Consider the following 24620-nt stretch of genomic DNA (forward strand, 5'->3'; position numbering starts at 1 on the left):
CAGAGCTGCCAGCCTGCTTTGTTCACAGCCTGTTTGGCTGTGAACAAAGCAGGCTGGCAGCTCTGAGTGTTTAGGACTCCAGCATGAGTCAGAAATGCTTGCTGACAGGACTGATCGGGAAAATTAGAATAGAAAGAAGCATATTTTTCATTAACATGCTATTGGAAAGTTATTCAACATTCATTAATCTAAAATATATCAAAAGTTTATTTGATGAAAGGTACCCTTTAAGTTATCCTTCAGATAGATGATGAGTGTCTGTGGGGAAAAAAAAAACTTTTACTGTGTAACTGTCATTTCAATTACATTTTAGAATGTCCCCGAGACGTGTCAAAAGTTTTGATTATTTGATGTCTGGGTGCTTAGGCCCCCACTGATCATTAAAACGAGTTGGAGAAGCATGCGGCTGAGCACTTCTCTTCCCGACTTGCTACAGGAGATAAATTCTATAGTAAGCTAATGGGGCCATATACTACAGAGAGATGGGTAGAGTAGCAAGATGGGGAAAGAAATGCTCATCCGCTGGTTCCAGCAATCAGTGTGGGTCTGAACACCCAGATCTGGACAGATCAAAGCATTTGGCATGTCTCTGTAAAATGTCAAAAGTGTTTTAAATGAGGGGACACTTTAATGTTTTATGGTTTGGAAACATTCCTGCACTTCAATATGTCCAATATATCCACTATTACAAGCATCACACTCTACCCGGAATCCACATTTTTCTTTCTCGCTATGTGTTAACATTGTAGTAAAGTTAGTGTCACTATTGCATTTATGGGTTTGGAAAGGCTGAGCCATATAGATTGTTACACAGCATTATATTTACTGCCATTTTTTTTTTTTCCCCAGGGAAATTGTTATTTCTCCTGAGCAGCCTAATACAAATGAAAAAGAAACAGGAACTGTTGTGTTCATCATAGATATATTACAGGCCTCTAGCATTGCTTGTGCTGTGCTTTTGCTTTAAATTATGCTTTCTTTCTAAGTTTCTCTTTGTTTTTAAAGGAAGTCCAGAAAAAGGATCCAAGATTTCTTTCATTTCTAGACAAACTACAACATGTTCACAGCGCCAGCAAGTAAGTGAAAACCATGGAATAAGAAGTCTGTAAAGTGTCTTTTTATTGGATTTGCTATGAAAAATATTCTTCTTTATGAAAGTTGTTTGCTTTATCATCTCCTGTTTGCTCTGTCATCCCTTGTAAATCATATCTAAAGTCATATATTTTAGTGCTGTGTTGGATTTTAAAGGGGTTGTCTAATGTCTATCTTAAAAAAAAAAAAAAAAATTGTCAAAGAATGAGTCAGAAAGCTATAGGCCTGTGAGGTCAAACTCTAACATGAGTAATGAGAATATTTGAAGGTTATTCTAAGAGATGGTATTCTGGAATATGTAAATGAAAATATCTTTATAACATCAATTTATTAAGATTAGCTGCAATACAGCATAATCCCTGTGATGTGACACAGTGATCTTTATATTCGACTTGTGTTGTGGCCAAAATTACTGTGTAGCCTAAGCGAAGCCCTACTATTATTGTGATCCATAGAAACACAGGCTATAAAAGTTGGAGTCTTGACAAAAATAATCTCTATAATGGTACTGTGTCAGTGTCCTACCCCCAAATTGGAACTTTGGCAGCAGCTGTGGATTACCACCATGCGTAGTCCATACAGGTGTTGAGTCCCATGTACAACCCTTCCAGGTTAGCGGCATAAACACACCAATGTCAATTCCTTTGTATTGAGGAATACTACACATATGCGCTCTCCTTTTTTTTTTTTTCTTGTATTAATTGATTCTTAGAAAGGCAGAGAACGCTTATAAGGCAGGCGCTAATCCCCCATATTGGGAGAAAAAAAATCCCTTCCTTACAGAGACATGCCAAATGTAAGAGAGAAAAACTTTAATAGAAAGATAGCTTATATCTAATAATGCACTTCCGTGATATACAAAGAACTATTCCCAAAACAAGCCTGCTGGTACAAAATAGTTTTAGGATTGAAGCTCAGCCCATTTCTTCATAAATCTGTATTTCCTTCATTTACTTGGAGAGTCAGGAAATGCTCATACATTACATCTGCTTCTTCTTGCGCATTCTTTCTGGATACTTATAGTGATTTCACCAATACTTTCTTTCCACATATGTTGCTATGTTTCCACGGTTCACATTCTATATCTCTTTCATATCTAACAGATGTGTCTGCAAGTGTTTGATGAATTATGGAAGAATTTATCTGTAAGTCTGAGCCAAAGACTTTATTGATATGCATAGGAAGCTATTATTTATGGCCGTTTGAAGTCACCCATAATGATACATTTATATCTGTGTATGGAACTGGACACGAGTGAATGGTTTTACTTTGTGCACTTACATAAGTTCTAAATTCAATTTCATATAGATGATGGAGCAATATACATATTCAGAGAAAATAAAATAAAAATAAAAAAGTAACATAAAAAAACATTGAGGGGCATTTATCAAAACCGGTGTAAAGGAAAAGTTGTCCATTTGCCCATAAAAAACAATCAGATTGCTTCTTTCATTTTGCAAAATAATACTGTTATTCAGAATAACATGCAGATTACGGCATCACCTTTAGAATCACTGCCGCAGAGCGGCACAATGACAAAGCCTGGAGGTAGCATCAGTATGAGGAGACCATATAGTGGTTGAATGACACAGCGTGGAGGTTTTGGCAGCATGAGGAGACCATATAGTGGCTGAATGACACAGCATGGAGGAGTTGGCAGCATGAGGAGACCATATAGTGGCTGAATGACACAGCTTGGAGGTGTTGGCTACATGAGGAGACCACATAGTGGCTGAATGACACAGCTTTGAGGTGTTGGCAGCATGAGAAGACCATATAGTAGCTGAATGACACAGTGTGGAGGTGTTGGCAGCATGAGGAGATCACTTAGTGGCTGAATGACATAGTATGGAGGTGTTGGCTGTATGAGGAGACCATATAGTGGCTGAATGACACAGCGTGGAGGTGTTGGCAGCACGAGGAGACAATATAGTGGCTGAATGACACAGCGTGGAGGTTTTGGCAGCATGAGGAGACCATATATTGGCTGAATGACACAGCTTGGATGAGGCTGAAGCATGAGGAGACCATATAGTGGCTGAATGACACAGCGTGGAGGTGTTGGCAGCATGAGGAGACCATATAGTGGCTGAATGACACAGCATGGAGGTGTTGGCACCATGAGGAGACCATATATTGGCTGAATGACACAGCGTGGAGGTGTTGGCAGCATGAGGAGACCATATAGTGGCTGAATGACCAAGTATGGAGGTGTTGGCAGCATCAGGAGACCATATAGTGTCTGAATGGCACATTCAGGAGTTGGCAGCAGCATGAATAGACACTAGGCCTTCACAATCCCTAAGATTGCAAGATGAATTTTGAATTTTAAACTGAAGATTTTGGGTAGCTAGTACTACCATAGCAACATTTTTATTTCCAGATCCAGTCCCAGCAGCATCAGTAAACCATATATTGCCTGAATGGCACAGCCTGGAGTTGGCGGAAGCATGAGGAGACCATGTAGTGTCTGAATGGCACAGCCTGGAGTTGGCAGCAGACAATAGGGCCTCACAATCTCTAATAATAAAAGATGAATTTTGACATTTCAATTGAAGATGTATGGTACCTAGTGCTACCATAAACATATATAGGTAATGTCCTAGGCTCAGCAGCATCACTAAACCATGTAGTTGCTCTATGACACATGCAGGAGCAGGCAGCAGCATGAGTACACAAGCGGGACTCACAACCCCTAACATTAAAAGGTGAATGTTGAAATCTCTATTCAAGATGCATGTTAGCTAGTGCTACTATCCAAAAATGTAAGGCCCAAGCCCAGCAGCATCAGTAAGCCAAGTAGTTCCTTAAACACACAGTCAGGAGCAGGCATCAGCAGTACACCCGAGGGTTTCATAACCCCTTACACTGAAAGATCAATGTTGAAGTTTCTATTAAGCATGTATTTAGCTCGTGCTAAACATCCAAAAATTTAAGGGCAAAGCATAGAAGCATCAATAAGCCAAGTAGTTCCTGAAACACACAGTCAGGAGTAGGCATCAGCAGTACACCAGAGGGTTTCATAACCACTTACATTGAAAGATCAATGTTGAAATTTCTATTAAGCATGTATTTAGCTAGTGCTAAACATCCAAAATTTAAGGCCCAAGCCCAGTAGCATCAGTAAGCCAGGCAATTCCTGAAAGACAAAGGAGCAGTCAGGAGCAGGCATCAGCAGTACACCAGAGGGTTTCATAACCCATTACACTTAAAGATCAATGTTGAAATTTTTACTAAGCATGTCTTTAGCTTGTACTAAACATCCAAAAATGTAATGCCCATGCCCAGAAGCATCAATAAGTCAAGTAGTTCCTGAAACACACAGTCAGGAGCAGGCATTAGCAGTACACCAGAGGATTTCATAACCCCTTACACTGAAAGATCAATGTTGACATCTCAATTAAGCATTTATGTTAGCTAGTGCTATCAGAACATATTTGGAGTTAATATCTCAGTCCCAGTAGCATCAGAAAACTATATATTGGCTTAATGACACCCCCTGGAGGTGGGGAAAGCATAAGGAGCCAATGTAGTGTCTGAATGGTACAGCCTGAAGGTGGCTGAAGCATGTGGAGTCGATTGAAATACAAGAATTTTAAATAAGAATCTAAGATATTGAAATTGAGGATTTAGAAAATGGAACTTTTAACTCCCAAGTTTTAGTGTCCTTGGCCCCGGCGTGTGGATACAAAGGACCTAATCTAACATGGATTCCCGTGTCACATGTCAGCCCAATGACAGAGCCTGGTGGTGGCATCAGTAGGAGGAGACCATAGAGTGTCTGAAAGACACAGCCTGGAATTGGCTGAAGCATGAGGAGACCCCAGGGCTTCACAAAAATTGTCAGAATACCACCTGACATTCAAAATAATAAAATGATAGATACGTTCTCTGAAGAAAAGGATCCTTCATTAGATGACAATATGAGTATTGTGTGTTGCAGTAGCATTAGCTCATCGGAGGAACAGGAAAACATGATACAACTTAATTCTGCAACTGAAGAACCACAAACAAAGAATGAACGACTTAAAGCCTACTGGAACTGAGGAACTTCAAATTGGTAAATCTATCACCTGGGATAGTCAGTCAATTCCAACAGCCGGTGGTCAGTATCCACAGTTCCCTGTTTCTGCTAGTCCTTGGCAATATTCCTTTTATTACTGGTCTGGTATCAACATGGCAATAATGCTGGGAGAGTATATATTGCCTGAATGAAACAGCCTGGAGTTGGCTGAAGCATGAGGAGACCCCAGAGTTTCACAATCCCAAAGAAGAAACAGAAGAATTTTTGAAATTTAAAATGAAGATTTTATATAGCTAGTGCTACCTACCATAACACAATTTTATTCTCAGACCCAGGCCCAGCAGCAGTATCGGTAAACCATATATTGCCTGAAGGACACAGCCTGGAGTTGTCTGAAGCATGAGTACAAACCAGGCCTTCACAATCCCAAAGAAAAAACTGAAGAATTTTTGAAATTTAAAAATGAAGATTTTGGATAGCTAGTGCTACCTACCATAACAAAATTTGTATTCCCAGACCCAGGCCCAGCAGCAGTATCAGTAAACCATATATTGCCTGAATCACACAGCCTGGAGTTGGCATAAGCATGAGGAGACCATTGAAATGTATGATTTTTAGCATCAGTAGGAGGAGACGATATAGTGGCTGAATGGCACAGCCTGGAGTTGGCTAAAGCATGAGAAGAGACCATATAGTGGCTGAATGGCACAGCCTGTATGTGGTTAACGCATGAGGAGACGATATGGTGTCTGAATGGCACAGCTGGGAGTTGGGAGAAGCATGAGGAGACCATTGAAATGTATGATTTTGAAATTAAAATTAAGGATTTTGAAACTGAACTTTTGACTCTCAAGTTTTAGTGTGCCGGGCCCCGGCGTGTGGGTAAAAAGGGCCAAATCTAACAAGGAGTCACATGTCACATGGATGCACAATGACAGAGCCTGGAGGTGGCATCAGCATCAGTTTACAAGAGGGTTTCACAAACCCTAACATTAAAATGTTAATGTTGAAATCTGTATACAAGATGTATGTTAGCTAGTGCTAACCTCAAAAAGTTTTAGGCACAGGCCGAAAAGCAGGATCACTAAACCATATAGTTGCTGAAACACACAGCCTGGAGCAGGCAGTAGGATGTGTACATAAGAGGGCTTCAAAACCCCTAACATTAAAAGATCAATGTTGAAATCTCGATTGAGCATGTATGTTTGCTAGTGCTGACATAAAAAAATTGTAATATCCAAGGCAGTCCCAACAGCATCAGAAATCAATATATTGGCTGAATGACACAGCCTGGAGTTGGCAAAAGCATAAGTAGCCCATATAGTGTCTGAATGGTACAGCCTGGAGTTGGCCGAAGCGTAAGGAGACAAAATAGTGGCTGAATGAAACAGCTTGGAGGTGGCAGCAGCAGCATCAGTAGTCCTGAAAGTGACCCGGTGACAGAGTGGTGCGGTGGGTGGCAAAACCAGTAACCGGTGATGAAGGTGGCTGGAATGTTTTTAACTGGGGAGCAGTGCCTTAAATCTGTTTGGCACTATCCATATTTGTGAAGTGTTGGTGTAGCACCATGGTCAATCTACTCTGATGCATCTACTCTGATGCATCTACTCTGATGAATCTACTCTGATCTGGCATGGGTGGGTGGAAATCCTGATTCATCTTCACCAAGGTCAGTCTCTCCACATTTTTTGTGGACAGGCAAGTTCTCCTTGGGGTGACTATGGCCCCCGCCACACTAAACACCCGCTCTGATGCCACACTACTGGTCGGGCAGGACAGCTTTTCCAGGGCAAACTCTGTAAGTTGCGGCCACAAATAAAGTTTGGCTGCCCAGAAGTTCAGATCCTGCTCCATGTCTACCTGCTGCTTATGAGTTGCTTCACTATGCGGGTGAAGAAAGCTACTCATCAGCGACTGTAGACTCAGGCTGCTGCTGATGGAGCTGGTACTGCTCCTGCCACCCCACCCCTCCCCAGCAGCCATGGCAGTGGAAGGTGAGCGCAGGGGGCCCCCGAGTAAGACATGCTAGTGGATGGATGATGGTGCCGATAGGCATCAGCCAACTGACTACGTAGGATCTCTCTCTCTGTTGGTGTAAAAAAGGCACCCATTTTGTGCCGTAGCGAGAGTCCAATAAGGTGGACACTCAGAAGTCATCCTGCTGCCGAATGGTGACAATCCGGATGTCCCTACGCAAGCAAGTGAGCATGCATCGTGCCATTTGTGCAAGTGACTCGGAGGGACTCCCTGCCTCCATCTCCACTGCATACTGCCACGGTGTGTCTGGGTCCTCTGTCTTGCCTTCCTCATAACCCTGTAGCTCCTCTAGTTCATCATGCTCCTCCTCTCCTGTCTGATGACTAGAAACACCGCCCATCTCATCAAACCTGAACTGTGCTCCACTGTGCCCCTCATCCTCCTCATCCTCCTCCAGTTCAGCCCGCACAGGGCTCATTTGGCCGTGAGATGTAGGCGCAACGTCTCCATTGTCCTGACCAGCCATCGTTTCCAACACTTGTTGTAGTATATCAAGCAGTGGAATGATGTCGTTCATCCCATAATGCTGGCGACTTACGTATAATGTGGCTTCCTCAAAGGGCCTGAGCAAATGGCAGGTGTCAGGTATGAGCTGCCACTGGTTCACATTGAAGTTACACACGAGATTACCCCTATCCCCTTGGATCATCAAGAAATTAGTGATGGCTTTTCTCTGTTCATACAGACAGTCCAATATATGCAGGGTGGAATTGCAACGTGTGGCAACGTCACAAATCAGACTATGTTGGGGGATACCATTCTGACACTGCAGCTCAAGGAGGGTGTGCTTTGCCGTAAACGAGTTGCTGAAGTGCATGCAAAGTTTCCTTCCCATTCTTAGGATGTCTTGCAAATGGGGGAAACACCTCAGGAACAGCTTGACAACCAGATTGAACACGTGTGCCATGCAAGGCGCATGTTTCACCCTTCCTTGTTGCAGCCCGGCTAAGATGTTCTTCCCGTTGTCAGTCACCATGGTTCCCATTTCCAGATTTTGTAGAGTAAGCCATTCTCAGATTTCTTTACGAATGATTTTTTGCAGTTCCTCCCCTGTGTGACTCTTTTCGCCAAGGCAAATTATGTGAAGAACAGCGTGACACCGCCTTGCCCTGCACGCACGTTATGCTGAAGGGGCACTGAGACTTGTCCGGGCAGTGGAGGCTGAGGACACGGTGGAGGATGAGGAGGCGGAGTCACACACTGTCACTGGACCAATGAGCTGACAGTGTGGAGGAGGAAGAGGCGGGACCTGTCCAAGTTGGGGTTGTGGCTGTGCAGGAACTACATTCACGCAGTGAACCGTAAAGGACATGTACTGTCCCTGACCGTAGTCACAGCTCCAGATGTCGGCGCTGCCGTGCACTTTGGTACACACCGACAGGCTCAAGGACTGGCCCCTTCTCTTCCACAAAATTGTGCAGGGCTGGTACTGCTTTCTTTGCAAAGAAATGATGGCTTGGTACTCTCCACCTTGGCCCGGCACAAACCATCAGTTTTCTGAAAGGTGCAGAGTCCAATACTTGAAATGGGAGTGACTGCAGCACCAACAACTTAGACAGGAGCACATTCAGTTTCTGCATGCCGTTGAATGAGTGGGCGCATACTGTTGTCTCGTGGACATGGCTTTGCGGATGGATTGTTGGCAGAATGGCTGACTAAAAGTGGGAGAAGCAGGAGCATCTGGAGCGACAGTAGGAGGGTATGACACACAGCTCCCTTCGGCTGAGGTGGTGGAGCCTTGGCTGGCTAAAAGAGGGAGCAGCTGGCCACTGGGTGATGCAGCAGGCTGGACCACTACATCGAAGCCATGGTTCTCCCAGGCCGCTTTATGGTGGCAAAGCATGTGTTGACGCAGGGCCGTGGTGCCAACATTGGGACCCTGGCCATGCTTCACCTTCTGCCGACATATCTTGCATGTGGCTACGTGAACCTCCTCCGGATGCTTGATGAAAAACTGCCACACAACCGAGTAGCTGATTTTCCCACCAACAGTCCGCACTAATTGACTGCTACATTGACTGCTAATTGACTGCCGCCGTCTCCAGGAACCCCTGTTCCACTACCTCCCGGAAAGGTAGGCCGCCGCGAAGCAGGTGGTCTCCCCCAGGCACGTTTGGCTCCAGAATTTCCACTTCTGCCACCACGCTGACTGCCAACCATGCTACCGCCTTGCTGGCTCAGCTGCTGCCTCAAGGGCAACCTGCAACTCTCTTTTCCTGATGATGATGAAGCCCCTTCTGCACCTGGCTCCAAATTGCGATCAGCTTCATCATTATCAACAAGTGTCTGCACGTCACTGATGTCCTCCTCAGGTTCTTCAACAGTGTCTGCTTCAGGACCCTGAACCCTGGCAATGCCGCCTCCCATGTCCCTCTCCTCATCACTACTTGCCCGCCTAGCGGAGGAACCGACACATGTCTCCTCCCCTTCTTGGCTGGGCAGTAGCTGCTGACTGTCCTCTATTATATCGTTCTCAGTGAATAGTGGAGCTGAAGCCACAGCATAAGATACTTCTGTAGGAGAGGGAACAGCATAGGACAGAGGCAATGGGAGGACAGGGACTGCTCCCGGGCCATGCCAACTGAGGGTTGTGTCTGAGGAACCCACCGACTGTTGACTGGGGGTGTCAAATGTCACTTGTGATGAAGTGGATGACCGTGTTGATCAATCGACCATGACAGACGGGTTGCTGGTCGAGACACGACCGCTAGCTGATACGGGAGCTCAGGCCTCTCGCTGCGACTCCTGCTGCCACTCGCCCCTAATCTGCTGCGACCTCTGCCTGAAGAATTTAGGCCTCTGCCACTCTTCTGTGCACGTCCTGGCACTTCTCTGCCTCTGCATATATGAGGGGAGTACAATACGTTTCACTAATCTTAAAACAGTATTTGTATAGAACAGCAGCAGGTCATTACTTTTGTCTGTCCTTTCACAGAATGTAGGCCCTTGACAGATTAACAGGTACAAAATAGTACACTACTTAGATGTACGTATGCGGTATGCACTGATGAGGGCATAAAAATGCGCTACAATACGCCTAAAAACTCTGTATTTTTGTAAAACACCAGCCAGTGAGTACTATTGCTTGGACTTTCACAGTATGTAGGCCCTTGACAGATTGACAGGTACAAAATGGTACACTACTTAGATTTAGGTATGTGGTATGCACGTATGAGGGCAAAAAAATGTGCTACAGTACACTTGGAAAACGTATTATCGTAAAACACCAGCCGGTGATTACTTTGCCTGGACTTTCCCAGTATCTAGACTTGTTACAGATACAAAATAGTAGACTGCTTTGATGTAGGTATGTGGTATGCACTTATGAGGGCAGAAAAATGTGCTACAATGAGCCTAAAAACTCTGTAATTTTTGTGAAACACCAGCCGGTGAATACTTTTGCTTGGACTTTCACATTACGTAGGCCCTTGACAGATTAACAGGTACAATATGGTACACTACTTAGATGTAGGTATGTGGTATGCACGTATGATGGCAAAAAAATGTGCTACAGTACACTTGGAAAACGTATTTTCATAAAACAACAGCCAGTGATTAGTTTTCCCTGGCCTTTGCCTGTATGTAGGCTTGTTACAGATTAACAGGTACAAAAAAGTGCACTACTTAAATGTAGGTATGTGGTTTGCTAGTATGAGGGAAAACAAATGCGCTACAGTACACTTGGAAAACTTATTTTCATGAAACAACAGACAGTAATTAGTTTTTCCTGGCCTTTCATTGTATGTAGGCTTGTTACAGATTAACAGGTACAAAAAAACTAACTATTTAGATGTAGGTATGCGGTATGCATGTATGAGGGGGAAAAAATGCGCTACAGTACACTTGCAAAACGTATTTTTGTAAAACACCAGCCGGTGATTACTTTTGCCTGGACTTTCCCAGTATCTAGACTTGTTACAGATTTACAGATACAAAATAGTAGACTGCTTTGATGTAGGTATGTGGTATACACGTATGAGGGCAGAAAAATGCACTACAGTCTGCTGAAAAAACATATTTTTTCACAGCAGCAGGACACAACAGTGCAGCACCACAAAAAAAAATTGCACTCTGTCACAGAGTATTAAGAATGGTGTGGACTGCTGTTTATTATACCGTCTATGAACTAGTAAAAGCAGCAGATGATTTCTTGTGGAAAAAATACACAGAATTGCGCTGAAAAATCATTCCTGCCTCCTGTGATACTGTTCATGAAGTTCAGGCAGCTTGTTGATATGTATGAGGCAACGAAAAGCTATCTGCCTCTCTCTGATAAAATGCTGAATAAAGTGACTGGGAGGTTAATGGCTGGCGTCAAAATCCTTCTCAGTGAGAACAATCAAACTGCACTGCACTGCTCTCTGTCCACAACACTGATGTGACTAGCAATTGGAAGTGGAACACCGTGGTATGATCAAGTCAGCGTGTCTGTGTAACACCGAGAGACACGCAAGGCCGTTCTACCTCTCTGCAGTGTATGGCATGAAATGAGCAGCTGCAAAATGGCTGCCGATTATATATGGCTGTGACATCACAGGGGTCAATGAATGCTGATAGGCTGCATCCTGCATGTCATTCAGGGTCATCCCGCCTACCTCCCTTCCCGCCTTGCCTTCCCGCCTTCCCAGCATCCCCTGCCCCATATACTGACATGTGGATCCGCCATTTTAGGTGTCCTGGAGCCTCGAACGCTGTAAAATGGAGTTAAATGAAGGGGTTCGCGTGATAGAATCGCGGCGATATTTGCACGCGTTGCAAATCTAATAAATCCTGAAATTTGTAACGAATTCGGATTCGTCTGCTTCGATTCGCTCATCTCCAGTGATCACCATACAGATTTATCATACACTGCTCAAAAAAAATAAAGGGAACACTAAGCAAACACATCCTATATCTGAATGAATGAATGAGCTAATCATATGAAATACTTTCGTCTTGACATAGTTGAATGTGCTGAAAACAAAATCACTCAGAAATTATCAATGGAAATAAAATGTATCAACCATGGAGGTCTGGATATGGAGTTACACTCAAAATCAAAGTGGAAAACCACACTAAAGGCTGATCCAACTTTGATGTAATGTCCTTTAAAATAAGTCAAAATGAGGCTCAGTAGTGTGTTTGGCCTCCACGTGCCCGTATGACCTCCCTACAATGCCTGGGCATGCTCCTGATGGTGGCGAATGGTCTCCTGAGGGATGTCCTCCCAGACCTGGACTAAAGCATCTGCCAACTCCTGGACAGTCTTTAGTGCAACGTGGCATTGGTGGATGGAGCAAGATATGATGTCCTAGATGTGCTCAATCGAATTCAGGTCTGGGGAAAAGGCAAGCCAGTCCATAGCATCAATGCCTTCCTCTTGCAGGAACTGCTGACACACTCCAGCCACATGAGGTCTAGCATTGTCTTGCATTAGGAGGAACCCAGGGCCAACTTCACCAGCATATGGTCTCACAAGGGGTCTGAGGATCTCACCTCGGTACCTAATGGCAATCAGGCTACCTCTGGCAAGTACATGGAGGGCTGTGTGGCCCCCCAAAGAAATGCCACCCCACACCATTACTGACCCACTGCCAAACCGGTCATGCTGGAGGATGTTGCAGGCAGCAGAATGTTCTCCACGGCGGCTCCAGATTCTGTCATATCTGTCATATTTGCTCAGTGTGAACCTGCTTTCATCTGTGAGGAGCACAGGGCACCAGTGGTGAATTTGTCAAACTTGGTGTTCTCTGGCAAATGCCAAACGTCCTGCACAGTGTTGGGCTGTAAGCACAACCCCCACCTGTGGATGTTGGGCCCTCACACCACCCTCATGGAGTCTGTTTCTGACCATTTGAGTGGATACATGCACATATGTCACCTGCTGGAAGTCATTTTGCAGGGCTCTGGCAGTGCTACCCCTGCTACTCCTTGAACAAAGGCGGAGGTAGCTGTCTGGCTGCTGGGTTGTTGCCCTCCTACGACCTCCTCCACGTCTCCTGATGTACTGACCTGTCTCCTGGTAGCGCCTCCATGCTCTGGACACCACGCGGACAGACACAGAAAACCTTCTTGCCACAGCTTGTATTGATGTGCCATCCTGGATGAGCCTGCACTACCTGAGCCACTTGTGTGGGTTTTAGACTCCGTCTCATGGTACCACTAGAGTGAAAGCACCGCCAGCATTCGAATTGGGCTACAAAAACAAGTAAAAATTTTCTCCTTTTACCACTTGCAAAAATTCAAAAATTGGGTCTACAAGAACATGCGAGTGTAAAAAATGAAGATTTTGAATTTTCTCCTTCCCTTTGCTGCTATTCCTGTGAAACACCTAAAGGGTTAAAACACTGACTGAATGTCATTTTGAATACTTTGGGGGGTGTAGTTTTTATAATGAGGTCATTTATGGGGTATTTCTAATATGAAGACCCTTCAAATCCACTTCAAAACTGAACTGGTCCCTGAAAAATATCGAGTTTGAAAATTTTGTGAAAAATTGGAAAATTGCTGCTGAACTTTGAAGCCCTCTGGTGTCTTCCAAAAGTAAAAACTCATAAATTTTATGATGCAAACATAAAGTAGACATATTGTATATGTGAACCAAGAATTTTTTTTATTTTGAATATCCATTTTCCTTACAAGCAGAGACCTTCAAATTTAGAAAAATGCTAAATTTTCATTTTTTTCATCAAATTTTGGGATTTTTCACCAAGAAAGGATGCAAGTTACCATAAAATTTTACCACTATGTTAAAGTAGAATATGTCACGAAAAAACAATCTCAGAATCAGAATGATAAGTAAAAGCATTCCAGAGTTATGAATGTTTAAAGTGACAGTGGTCAGAATTGCAAAAAACGGCCGAGTCCTTAAGGTGAAAAAGGGCTAAGTCCTTAAAGGGTAGCTCCCACCATCAATTTTTTTTACTTTCTGTCCCTGCCTATTGCCCATCTATCCCTAACCCCCTCCCTGCCTTTACATTTTTTGTTTACTATATTAAAATGCCCTTTTGTCTGCCTGGTAGTGGGCTCACTACCAGGCAGACTTCACCAGCAGGCACCACGTCACTGATGCCTGCTGGGGCCGGCACTTCTGCCGTTAGCTCACTAAACAGGGTGCCTCCAGCTGTTTTACCACTACAACTCCCAGCTTGCCCTGACATCTACTGGCTGTCAGGGCATTCTGGGAGTTGTAGTGGTGAAACAGCTGGAGGTACCCTGTGGTGAAAACAATAACTTTGTTTAACCAGTGCAGCAGTGCTACTTCGAGAGCAGCAGCGGCGGTGCTCTCCCGAATCCCGAACCCCGCTCACCCCCCCCCATGCCTCTAGTGCTGAGCGGCGGCGCTCCCCTGAACCCCGCTTCCCCCACCCCATTCCTCTAGTGGTGCAGACTTACCGGAGGATCAACGAGCTGCCTCCGGACAGGGTAACGTGGGTGGGCGGGGCCGCGCGCGAATCCAGTGGAGCTGGCCAATGCGTGCAGCCCCAGCTATCAGCGTGCTCGCTTTCGCCTGTTTGATTGACAGGCGGGAGTGAGCACCGCAGTGACTGGATTTCGACTCATTGCCAGGCTTAAATGAGTCGGAATCAAGTAGTGACGTCACTGCAGAATGCATTCGGCAACTAGGAGGGCGACCCCTAGTGGCCGAATTTAAAAGTGATTTTAAACTTGTTTAAAATCACTTTTTTTTATTAAAGTATATTAGAGATATGTTGTAGTACTTAAGTACTACAAGATATCAATTTTTAGATTTCATGACAGTGCCCATTTAAGTGGTTAATGAGGTTTAAGTTAAAGGGGATACCCATCTGATCATTCAATCCAACCAGCTGTTCCGACAAGAGGCTGTGGGGGTCACACGAGTGCTGCAGCCTTTTTGGTGTTTACTGCTCCTTGGACCTGCATTACTATACTTTTAGTACTTTAGTACTTCCAAGTACTGCAGCGTACCCTTTTCACATGAATGCGACAACGCTGCAAGTACCTTGCACCCCCACTTCTAAAAGTACATTAAAGAGACTGCAGTACTTACAGCCATCCCGAAAGCAATGGCAAATATAAAGAAAAGACAAATACCTCTCTTTCAATCCACTATAAATAAGAAACAGCATGTGTGATTCCAGTCTATGAAATGTGGGTGCAGCAGACATTCTCCAGCAAGTCTAATGACAAACTATGACAAATGACAGTATCTTTTCTGTGTCTTTCATCCTTGAGCTGCAATATAAATATTTCTAGTGCATTGAGCAGAGAAGTAACATTCCTTCTGATTTTTGTTTTTCTTTTGAGCTGTAATTATACAGACACATTGGTTTATTTATGTGTCTGACCAGATCTGGTTTTTGCTCTTAGGTTGTCTGAAGATGGCTTGTTGGAGGAGTTCTACAGGCTACAGTCTCGGATAACTTCAATTCATCAGACACTGTCTGTGCCAGAGCTACGAGAGCTTAGACAACAAATGGAGGAGTTCCTAGAGGTAAACTAATAATGAAGCTTTTGACTGCAAAATTTATACTGATCACGCATAACATTATACTGTTCTCACAAATCATCGTAACTTACGTATGATTTATAAGTGCATTTGCTGCAGATTAGGTGGAATGGATGGCAGGCGCACATCTCTTGTGTCTGCACCACCCATAACTATGATAGCTCTGATCTCAGCTGTTTAACACCCAAGATGTTGTGGTCAACAGCAACCACAGCATCTAAGGGGTTCACAGAGGGAGGCACTCCACCTATGCAGTCATGGGGTGCCTCTGGTCTGCGTTATACAGAAGCCAATTAAGCCCTGCTGTAGGTAAGGTCTGATCAGCTAGCCTGTCAGTATAATACTGACATTTAAGTAGAGCACTGTATGGGAAAATAATCTATCTGCAATCATGCAATTACATATTGTAGCCCCCTAGACAAAAAAAAAGTACACAGAATTGCTGAAATTTTTGTTAACGTCACTTTCCAAAAAACTAAATATAAAGTGATCAAAATATCATGTCCCCCAAATGTTACCAATGAAACTGTCAATTCATCATGCCCAAATAAGCTCTCTTACAGCTTAGCTGTTGGAAAAATACCCCATTTTCAAAGCTGAATGCTTAAAAAAACACCTACCTGTGGGGTTACAATGGTCAGTACATTCTTAAAGGAGTAGTCCAGAATAAAAAACATATCCCCTATCCTGCAGATAGGGTATAAGTGTAAGATTTCGAGGGATCCGACCACTGGAACCACCCACTGGAACCATCTCCTGCCCGGCGCCCCAGCTCTCTGCATAAATGAAGTGTGTCGACCACAGCACGAAGTGACCCCTCCATGCCTGTCTACAAATGCTGTATCTCTTGCTCTCCCATAGTTATATGGAGGTGGGGGGGGGGGGGGGGGTCAGCCACAGCTTTGTACCGTGGTTGACACACTTCATTCATGCAGAGAGTCGGCACGCCAGGCGGGAGATCATGGGGGTCCCAGTTGTCAGACCCCCGCGATCTGACACTTATCCTGCAGATAAGGGATAAGTTTTTTTTATACTGGATAACTCCTTTAATTTCTTAAAGGGGTAATTCAGAATTAGAAAAACAGCAAATGTCTTCCAAAAACAGCACCTCAGGTTGTGTGTGGTGTTACAAATTGGCTCCATTAACTTCAATGGAACTGAGTTGTAATACCACACAACAAGTGTGCTGTTTTTTTTAAAGAAATATGCTCTGTTTTTTAATTCTGGATAACCCATATAAAGGGTGTAAATCCTAAAATTTGGGTAAAAAGGAAATATCCAGCTCGGTTTTCTTGGATTCAACTTCTCATTTAATTTTTCATTGAACAGACACACACAGATGTAAAGGTAAGTGACGTTTTTCAGCTACTTTACATAGCCTTAGTCATATCTTTGTATGACTAAGGCTATGTAAAGTAGCGGAAATGCATCACTTACTTGTACGTCCGTGTGTGTCTGTTCAATGAAAAATAAAATGAAAAGTTGAATTCGAGAAAGCCACGCTGGATATTTCCTTTTTTACCCAAGTGCTCTTTGGAATTGAGGTCCATTTCTGTCCGTGCAGTGGCGGGGCTTGTGGAGGGTGAGTTGATTAACATGTTGTTTCTGAGGTTTTTAAAATTAGGTCCATTCCAGGGGTAGGGGATCCACTGGAGTTCTCCAAATGCCACATGGTGCTAAAACATTTCAACAAAACTTGAACTAACAAGCTAAATGGAGCTAATTTCTTTGTGAAGCCTGTCATGTGCCCGAAAAGTAGAAAAGTAGATTCCAACCAAATGTGGGGTACTGTTGGACTTTGGATAATATATGCAACCCTTTTTTTTTTTTTCTTTTGTAAAAATTTAAAGTTTTGAGCTAAACTACATATTATTGGAAACATTTATTTTATTCATAACCCAATGCTAAAAACTTCAATCAGACACGTAGGGTAAAGATGCACTGGAAAAGTTAAAACTTGAAATGGTCACTGTTGTTTAAAGGGTAGCTCCCACCATCCTATACCCCCCGCATACCCCGTTCCCTCATTACACTTGCAGTTACTGCAGAGTCCGGCAGCGGGCGTGCAGGGACGGCGGCGGCAACGAGGCGGCGGCGATGTGCGGGAGGAGTGGCCTCCCAGCCAGTGGCCGGGGAGCCAATGCGCTCGCTCCCGCCTGTCTGATTGACAGGCAGGGAGCGAGTGCAGCCTAATTAAAAAGGACTAATTGCAAATCCAAAATCAGTCCTTTTTCAGTGGCCGGTTTTTAAATGTAAATTAAACCTTTTTAATGAAAAAAAAAATAATAAAAGTATATTAGAGATATGTTGTAGTACATAAGTACTACAGCATATCAAAAAATAAAGTTGGTGACAGTGCCCATTTAAAACTAATTAAAAAAAAAACTTTTCTTCAGCCTATGTGATTCTTGTAAATAACTACATTTACCAAAAATGTCCAGTAGCATTGCTTAGAATAACCCTTTCCTTTCTTTGCTGCTGCTATGTTTTTCCTTGAAAAGTCAGAGCATCAGTGATCCCTTCTGCCACCACTTGCCACCTATAATTGTGTACTGGATAAATCATCCCACAGCACAGTGCAGCCCGTTCAGTGCTTAGGACAACCCATTCCCTTTTGCCCTGCTGTCTTTCACGTGTGCTCATATAGCACCTTGTAAGAACCTAGTGCATTAGTAACCTCTTCTCCCCTCACCTTTCCAAAATGCTTTGTTTGGAATAGTGTCTCCTGTGTTTGGCACCCCAAACCTAAAATGGTGAGGGATTATCCATAAGCAAAAAACAACACAACGTTCAGGATGTTCAAGCAGGGAGAACAGCAGTCATAGAAAATCCTGGGGGCCTCCCAACTTTGATAGACTTTTACTGCCCGACCCTTTTGTTTGTGAAGCGATAAGCCATAGCTGTCTGGCAGTAACTTACCTCTTCTCAGCCCATTTAAACACATGAATGCTCTGCCTGGGCCGAATGTTAATATGTATGGGGTGCCTTACGACCTACAGCTCTTGAAGTTGTATAGGCACCTTTTAGTCCCATAGTTGGTTGGTAAATTTGTATGTAATTTGTCAGAAGAGGAAGAGTCATGACAATAATGCATTGTTCCCTAGTATGCTGATCACCAGTTACAAGAGGTTCAGAAAGAAATAGATGCTTTGCAAGTCTCCAGACAGAATCTATGTGAATTTCTTTGCGAGGATGAAGATATGTTCCATTTGGAGGAATGCTGCAAAGTATTCAGCTGCTTTTGTCAAAAATTTCAGCTGGCCATCAAGGTGAGTTAATAGAAAAGACAGCTGCTTATACTCTACGCTGTGACAGGCAGGAATGGGGAGCATCATACATGACATTAAAATGACTTCTGAATGGGAGCCAGGCCTTTTTACATCAAGTTCTAAATAGCACTGTATTACTCTACCACATCTATTTTTTTAAAGGCCCAGAGGAGCACTAGTATTATTCACATGTTTAAAAGGGTATATCAACTCTTGGAACTGAATGTCAATAATTGTATTAAAAAAGCGGCGCAACTTGATAATGTAAACTCTGTTCCAATTAGTTTTTATTTGTCAAGATCTATAGCTGTCAGTGAATGGAAAAATTATTGTTAAAATTCAGAGATGGACAATCTGTTCTGACTAAAATCAGACAGCTGTGGGTGTGAGCGCTGAGTACCTAAAAAATCCAGATTTTGCTCGTAATCTGTAGGTGATCTGCCACAAAATCCACAACACTACATTGCTTGCAGATTGCATTGCATTTTTTTTCTTAAACATTGGAGTCAATGGGAAAAATCAGCAACAAATACACGTGCAGTTCACAACAAAATTGATATGCTGCGGATGGTAAGATCCGCACTGCAGATCAAATTCATGTGGAAAATTGCTGTAGCCTGTGAATTAGATTTTGCGAAATGTCATCCAATTGCATACTACATGTGCAAATCCATAGTGACTTCACCTAAAGATTGAAAGTTTTTATTTTCTTTAAAATCATGTTCTACATAATTGTAATTTCACTTTGCTTGATTTTCATGTAGGAAAATAAACACCGGGAACAGGAAGATCAAAGGCGGAAAGAGTGGGAGAAAAAACGTCTACAGAAAAGACATTCAATGGCTACTTGTGGTGCACTAGAAGCTAGTCAATCAAAAGATGAACTTGAACTTACACTGGAGAGGAACCTACGTAACACATGTAGACCTTTGGGTAGACGCCTGTGTAGAATGCGGTCTTTGGGATGGAATAATGCAAAGCCCTGTATATCTTATAATAACCAGGGTGAACAACACTGTGACCAGAACAGTGCTAACCAGATGAGGAAGATATCTGAGCGTGTTCTAAGGCAGCAAATGGAGTATAAAAGTCAAAAGAGTATCAATATTGACAGTAGACTTTATCAATTACCTATTGAAAATAATTACGCTGCTTGCCAATCAGAAAGGCAAGTCAGCTTACAGAAAGTCAGTTTGTTATTATCAAAGGAGAAAACTGAAATTTTTCAGGTGCCCCTTGAGACACATGAGTATCGTGTTTTAGATCAACCACCAAGTCACAGTAGGTCTAGATATTCAGAAGCCCAGGAGCACAGACTGTGTAACAGGCCTCGACTACAAAATATATCAGAGTTATTTGGTAATTCATTACAACAAACTGATACAATTTGTCCATCAACTAAAGAGTCTCAGGTGTTTAGTAAATCATTGGACTCTCTAGAAGGGTTTCCAGAACAGTTACTTGACCATCATTTAGTGGTCCATTTACTACTTGATGCACCAAAATCCTTAGATGAAAAAGAAATTAATATATCTTCACATCACTGTACAAGTGCACCTGCGCAGGAATCATCATCATCCCAGCCCACATGTAATAGTCAAATAACGCAAAAGCCCATACCTATAGATTCAGATTTTGACCATAAGACTGACCAGTCTCAAACTCAACTTAACTATGTCGGTCTTTTTACAGAAACTGTACCAGACCTATCGAACACTCAAGTTTCCAAGCAGTTAATAGAAAAGAACCAACACGACAGAGGCCCTGGAACAGAAGATCAGTCATATTTACAAAGACAAATGCTTTGCCTTTCTGCACCTCAGACTTTTACATATCCAGAAGGTCTTGTAAGGCTTGACTCTCCTGTAGATGAAATACATACTAGATCAGTTATACAGAGTACATCTGAATCCTCCACACAGACAGGAACCGAAGGGGATTCACTGACAGTAAGCAACTTTAAAGAGATTTCAAGAAACAAGTTAAGAAATAAAAACTCCTTACAGGTATTGGACCATAATCACTTTGACCAATCATCAGACCTTCAGGGACTTACATCTTCCAAGCAAACGAATGAACTTACCATCGTGTCTGAATCATCAGGGGCTCCCAAGATTTTAAAACCATTAACCCAAGTTATTTCTAAAACAATGAAACAAACATTGGTAAAGTCTGCAGTGCAGGGCACTAAACACTCTACAGATCTTCCCAGCACTCAGGTATCCAATCCCTCCTTAAGTCCAACAGGATTTGATGGATCTACTCAAAGTCAAACAGCTAACAAATCTGAGACTCACAAACTTCGGAGAACCCAGCCTGGTTGTTTTATGTCCAAGATAAAACTTGTGGAGCCATTTTCAGTGAAACAATCTTTCACAAAAGAAACAAATGATTACATACCACCAAATGAGAAGAATGTGGACCCACCAAATGAGACCTCAAGAGGGCCCCAGTATATGGGATATAATTCATTTTCAAAGGGTGTTAAAGATGTTCAAAGTGTGGTACAGAAAGATACTCATAATCATTGCTCCAAATGGAAAAGGGAATTAAGGAATACCTCAGAAAAGGCCAACGGTGTTAAAGCAGAACCAATGTTAGAGAACAGTGTAAGAAGTAACAGGAATAGTTTGGAGCACAAGAGCAGCAACAAAAATTCTTTATTAGGGAAAAATGGAAAAAGTATTCCAAAGAAATCAAAAATGAATGACTTAGGGATTCGAAGAGTCCCGTTAACCAAAGACTTAGCCATAGGATCAGTGAGTCCATCTGTCATTAAACAACCTGTTGTCACTCCTAGACATCAAAAAGACAGCAAAGATAGCAAGATTCCACAAAAAATAAGTTTATCTAATGCTGGAGCAGGTAAAACAACCCCTGGTAAAAATATGGGCACATTCAAAGAAAAAGAGGGTTCACATGTAAATAATAATGACTGTGGTAAATCTGAGAGCAATGGAAGCCCCTCTATATCTTCTAAGCATAATGTCCCAACTTCCCTGAAGGGTGATGCCTGGACATCACAAATTTCACCTAAGAAATCTAGTTCTGTTGCTCGTGTCGCCATTCATGTCATTAAACACTGTGAGGTTAACTCAACTCTTACACGGGGCACAAGAAATACATACATGGACGCCCATCCAATATGGAGGTGAAATATCAAATGCAGGGTACTGCAGTACTGTGACAGATGTGATGGGTTACGGGTATGAATGCACAAGGTTCCAATGATGGATAGGTGCCGGATATATAGTATGCACAAAGCTACAGAAAGGGAAAACTTAAATGTTTAGGAAATGCTGTCTAAAATGTAGGAATACAGTCAATGACAGCATTTAGTAATAAAGACACCTTGACACTACCAGTTTCCTTTATACTTTTGCAGCAGAATACTGCTGAGATACTGATTTTACATTGTTATTTACCAATCTAACACTGCAACACTAGGTCTCACAAGAAGACTGTGGTAGAAGGTACTCTCTAAATTGATTGTGTCCAGAATGTGTGATTATTTAATGCATGACAAATGCCAAGAAGGCCTTGGAATATTATTTATTCACAATGATGTTTCCACATGAAGATATTTATTTTTTTATACATAGATTATTGAAATTACTGTTCATTCCATCTGTAATTATTGGAGTATGTTTTCAGTAACATGCCAGGGCATGAAGTAGTACAATATTTCTATAGTGTTTCTAACATGGTTTAAATGACCATTCTTTATAGTGCGATACCAGTGTTTACCTGTCACCTATGCAGTTGTCTATGTTTACTTCGCTCTCCTTTATCTACAAACTTTTTTCATAATGATGGACATTCCAAGAGTATTCAGACCATTTAGTCTATATTGATATTGCCATGAAGGACTGCTTTGTTGTACTGTCTATAATATTATGACACACTATTTGTTCTGTATTGTGCTGCTTTTGAGGATTTATTTATGAAGGGCAGTCCATTGGTTTAGTTTATGTATTAGGATGAGTTCATGCATTGTAAAATGGAAAGAAAAATTCTTCAGTAAAGTGTGGCAGTTTTTAAAATCTAATAATGTGTTCCAATAAAGTCTATGGGAATGCTGCTGTCAGCGCACATATTGTATAAAAAACAATAATTCCAACACTGGAATTACTGTACCCGTATATACTCAAGTATAAGCCGACCCGAATATAAGCCGAGGCCCCTAATTTCAACCCAAAAACCCAGGAAAAGTTATTGACTCGACTATAAGCCTAGGGTGGGAAATACATCATCCCCCCATGTCATCATCCAGACCCCCGTCATCATCCCCCCCGTCATCAACACCCCCGTCATCATCCCCCCCTTAATCTTCACCCCGTCATCATCACCCCCCCTTCATCATCACTGCCTGTCAATCCCCTCAATGGTCTTCAACCTGCAGACCTCCAGATGTCGCAAAGCTACAACTCCCAGCATGCCCGGGCATGCTGGGAGTTGTAGTTCTGAAACATCTGGAGGTCCGCAGGTTGAAGACCACTGCGCGGGCCTTCATCATCATCCAGACCCCCCCCCCCCCCCTTTAGTTTAGTACTCACCTCCCCTCAGTGGGAAGTGACGCATGCGCATGAACGTCCCAAGGCAACGTCACTAGTCCGGGGCCGGCCCGGAGCGAGAGGAGAAGAGGGCCTCCCGGTGAAAATGTACAGCTCGAAATGACTAACCCTCCCCACCGGACGGTCCATGCAGCATAGATGGCCCGGACCAGCTCACCCTTCCTTCCCACCAAGGGGAGGTGAGTAGAAAACTAAATGTCAGGATCCGGATAGGTAAGCAGCGAGAACACTGGTGGTGGATCCTCTGTGTCAGTGGGGTGATGACATGGGCCGTACCAGGGGAACGGAGTCTAAGGGGTTACTGGTTTTCACCAGAGCCCGCCGCAAAGCGGGATGGACTTGCAGCGGCAGGTAACCCCCAGGTCGTTCCCGATAGCGACTCAACCCCAGCTGACAGCTGAGACAGGCGCGGTACAAAGGGACAAGGCAAGAGCATGGTCGGACGTAGCAGAAGGTCAGGGCAGGCAGCAAGAGTCGTAGTCAGGGGCAACAGCAGAAGGTCTGGAAACACAGGCTTGGGAACACTAAACGCTTTCACAGGGCACAAGGCAACAAGATCTGGTGATGACAGGAAGGGGAAGTGGGTTTATATCAGGAAGGCACAGGTGCAGGTACTGATTGGGCCAGACGCCAATCAATGGCGCACTGGCCCTTTAAATCTGAGAGAGCCGGCGCGCGCGCCCTAGGGAGTGGGGCCACGCGCGCCGGGACTGAGCAGACAGAGGACGGGGCAGGTGAGGAGATTAGGATGCGACCCGCAGGCGGGCGCGTCCCGCTACGTGGATCGCATCCCCTCCGGTGACACTAGTGCAGCGCTCCCGGTCAGCGGGTCTGACCGGGGCACTGCACGGAGACGAACGCCGTGAGCGCTCCGGGGAGGAGCAGGGACCCGGAGCGCTCGGCGTAACAGTACCCCCCCCCCCCCCTTTGGTCTCCCCCTCTTTTTGGAGCCCAGGAACCTATGGATGAGCTCCTTGTCGAGGATATTATCCTCGGGTTCCCAAGACCTCTCTTCGGGGCCACAATTCTCCCAGTCTACGAGAATTTTCTTTTTACCTCTGACTACCTTAGAGGCGAGGATTTCCTTTATGGTGAAGACATCAGAGGAGCCAGAGACAGGAGCAGGAGCGGTGACCTTGGGGGAAAAGCGGTTA

General features: G+C 43.7%; 1 protein-coding gene across 1 annotated transcript in view; it reads left to right on the plus strand.

The window, feature by feature from the left end:
• The window catches only part of LOC130291274 (uncharacterized), a 100543-nt gene extending 77341 nt beyond the window's left edge, over positions 1-23202 (plus strand). Inside the window, exons 9-12 of the mRNA XM_056539855.1 lie at positions 1006-1076; positions 15485-15608; positions 18728-18892; positions 19657-23202. Coding sequence (XP_056395830.1) covers positions 1006-1076; positions 15485-15608; positions 18728-18892; positions 19657-22047 — 2751 coding nt within the window. The 3' untranslated portion in view covers positions 22048-23202. The remainder of the gene's footprint in view (positions 1-1005; positions 1077-15484; positions 15609-18727; positions 18893-19656) is intronic.
• The last annotated feature ends 1418 nt before the right edge of the window (positions 23203-24620 follow it).

Source organism: Hyla sarda, chromosome 9 (genome assembly GCF_029499605.1).
Source record: "Hyla sarda isolate aHylSar1 chromosome 9, aHylSar1.hap1, whole genome shotgun sequence".
NCBI classification, from domain to species: domain Eukaryota; kingdom Metazoa; phylum Chordata; class Amphibia; order Anura; family Hylidae; genus Hyla; species Hyla sarda.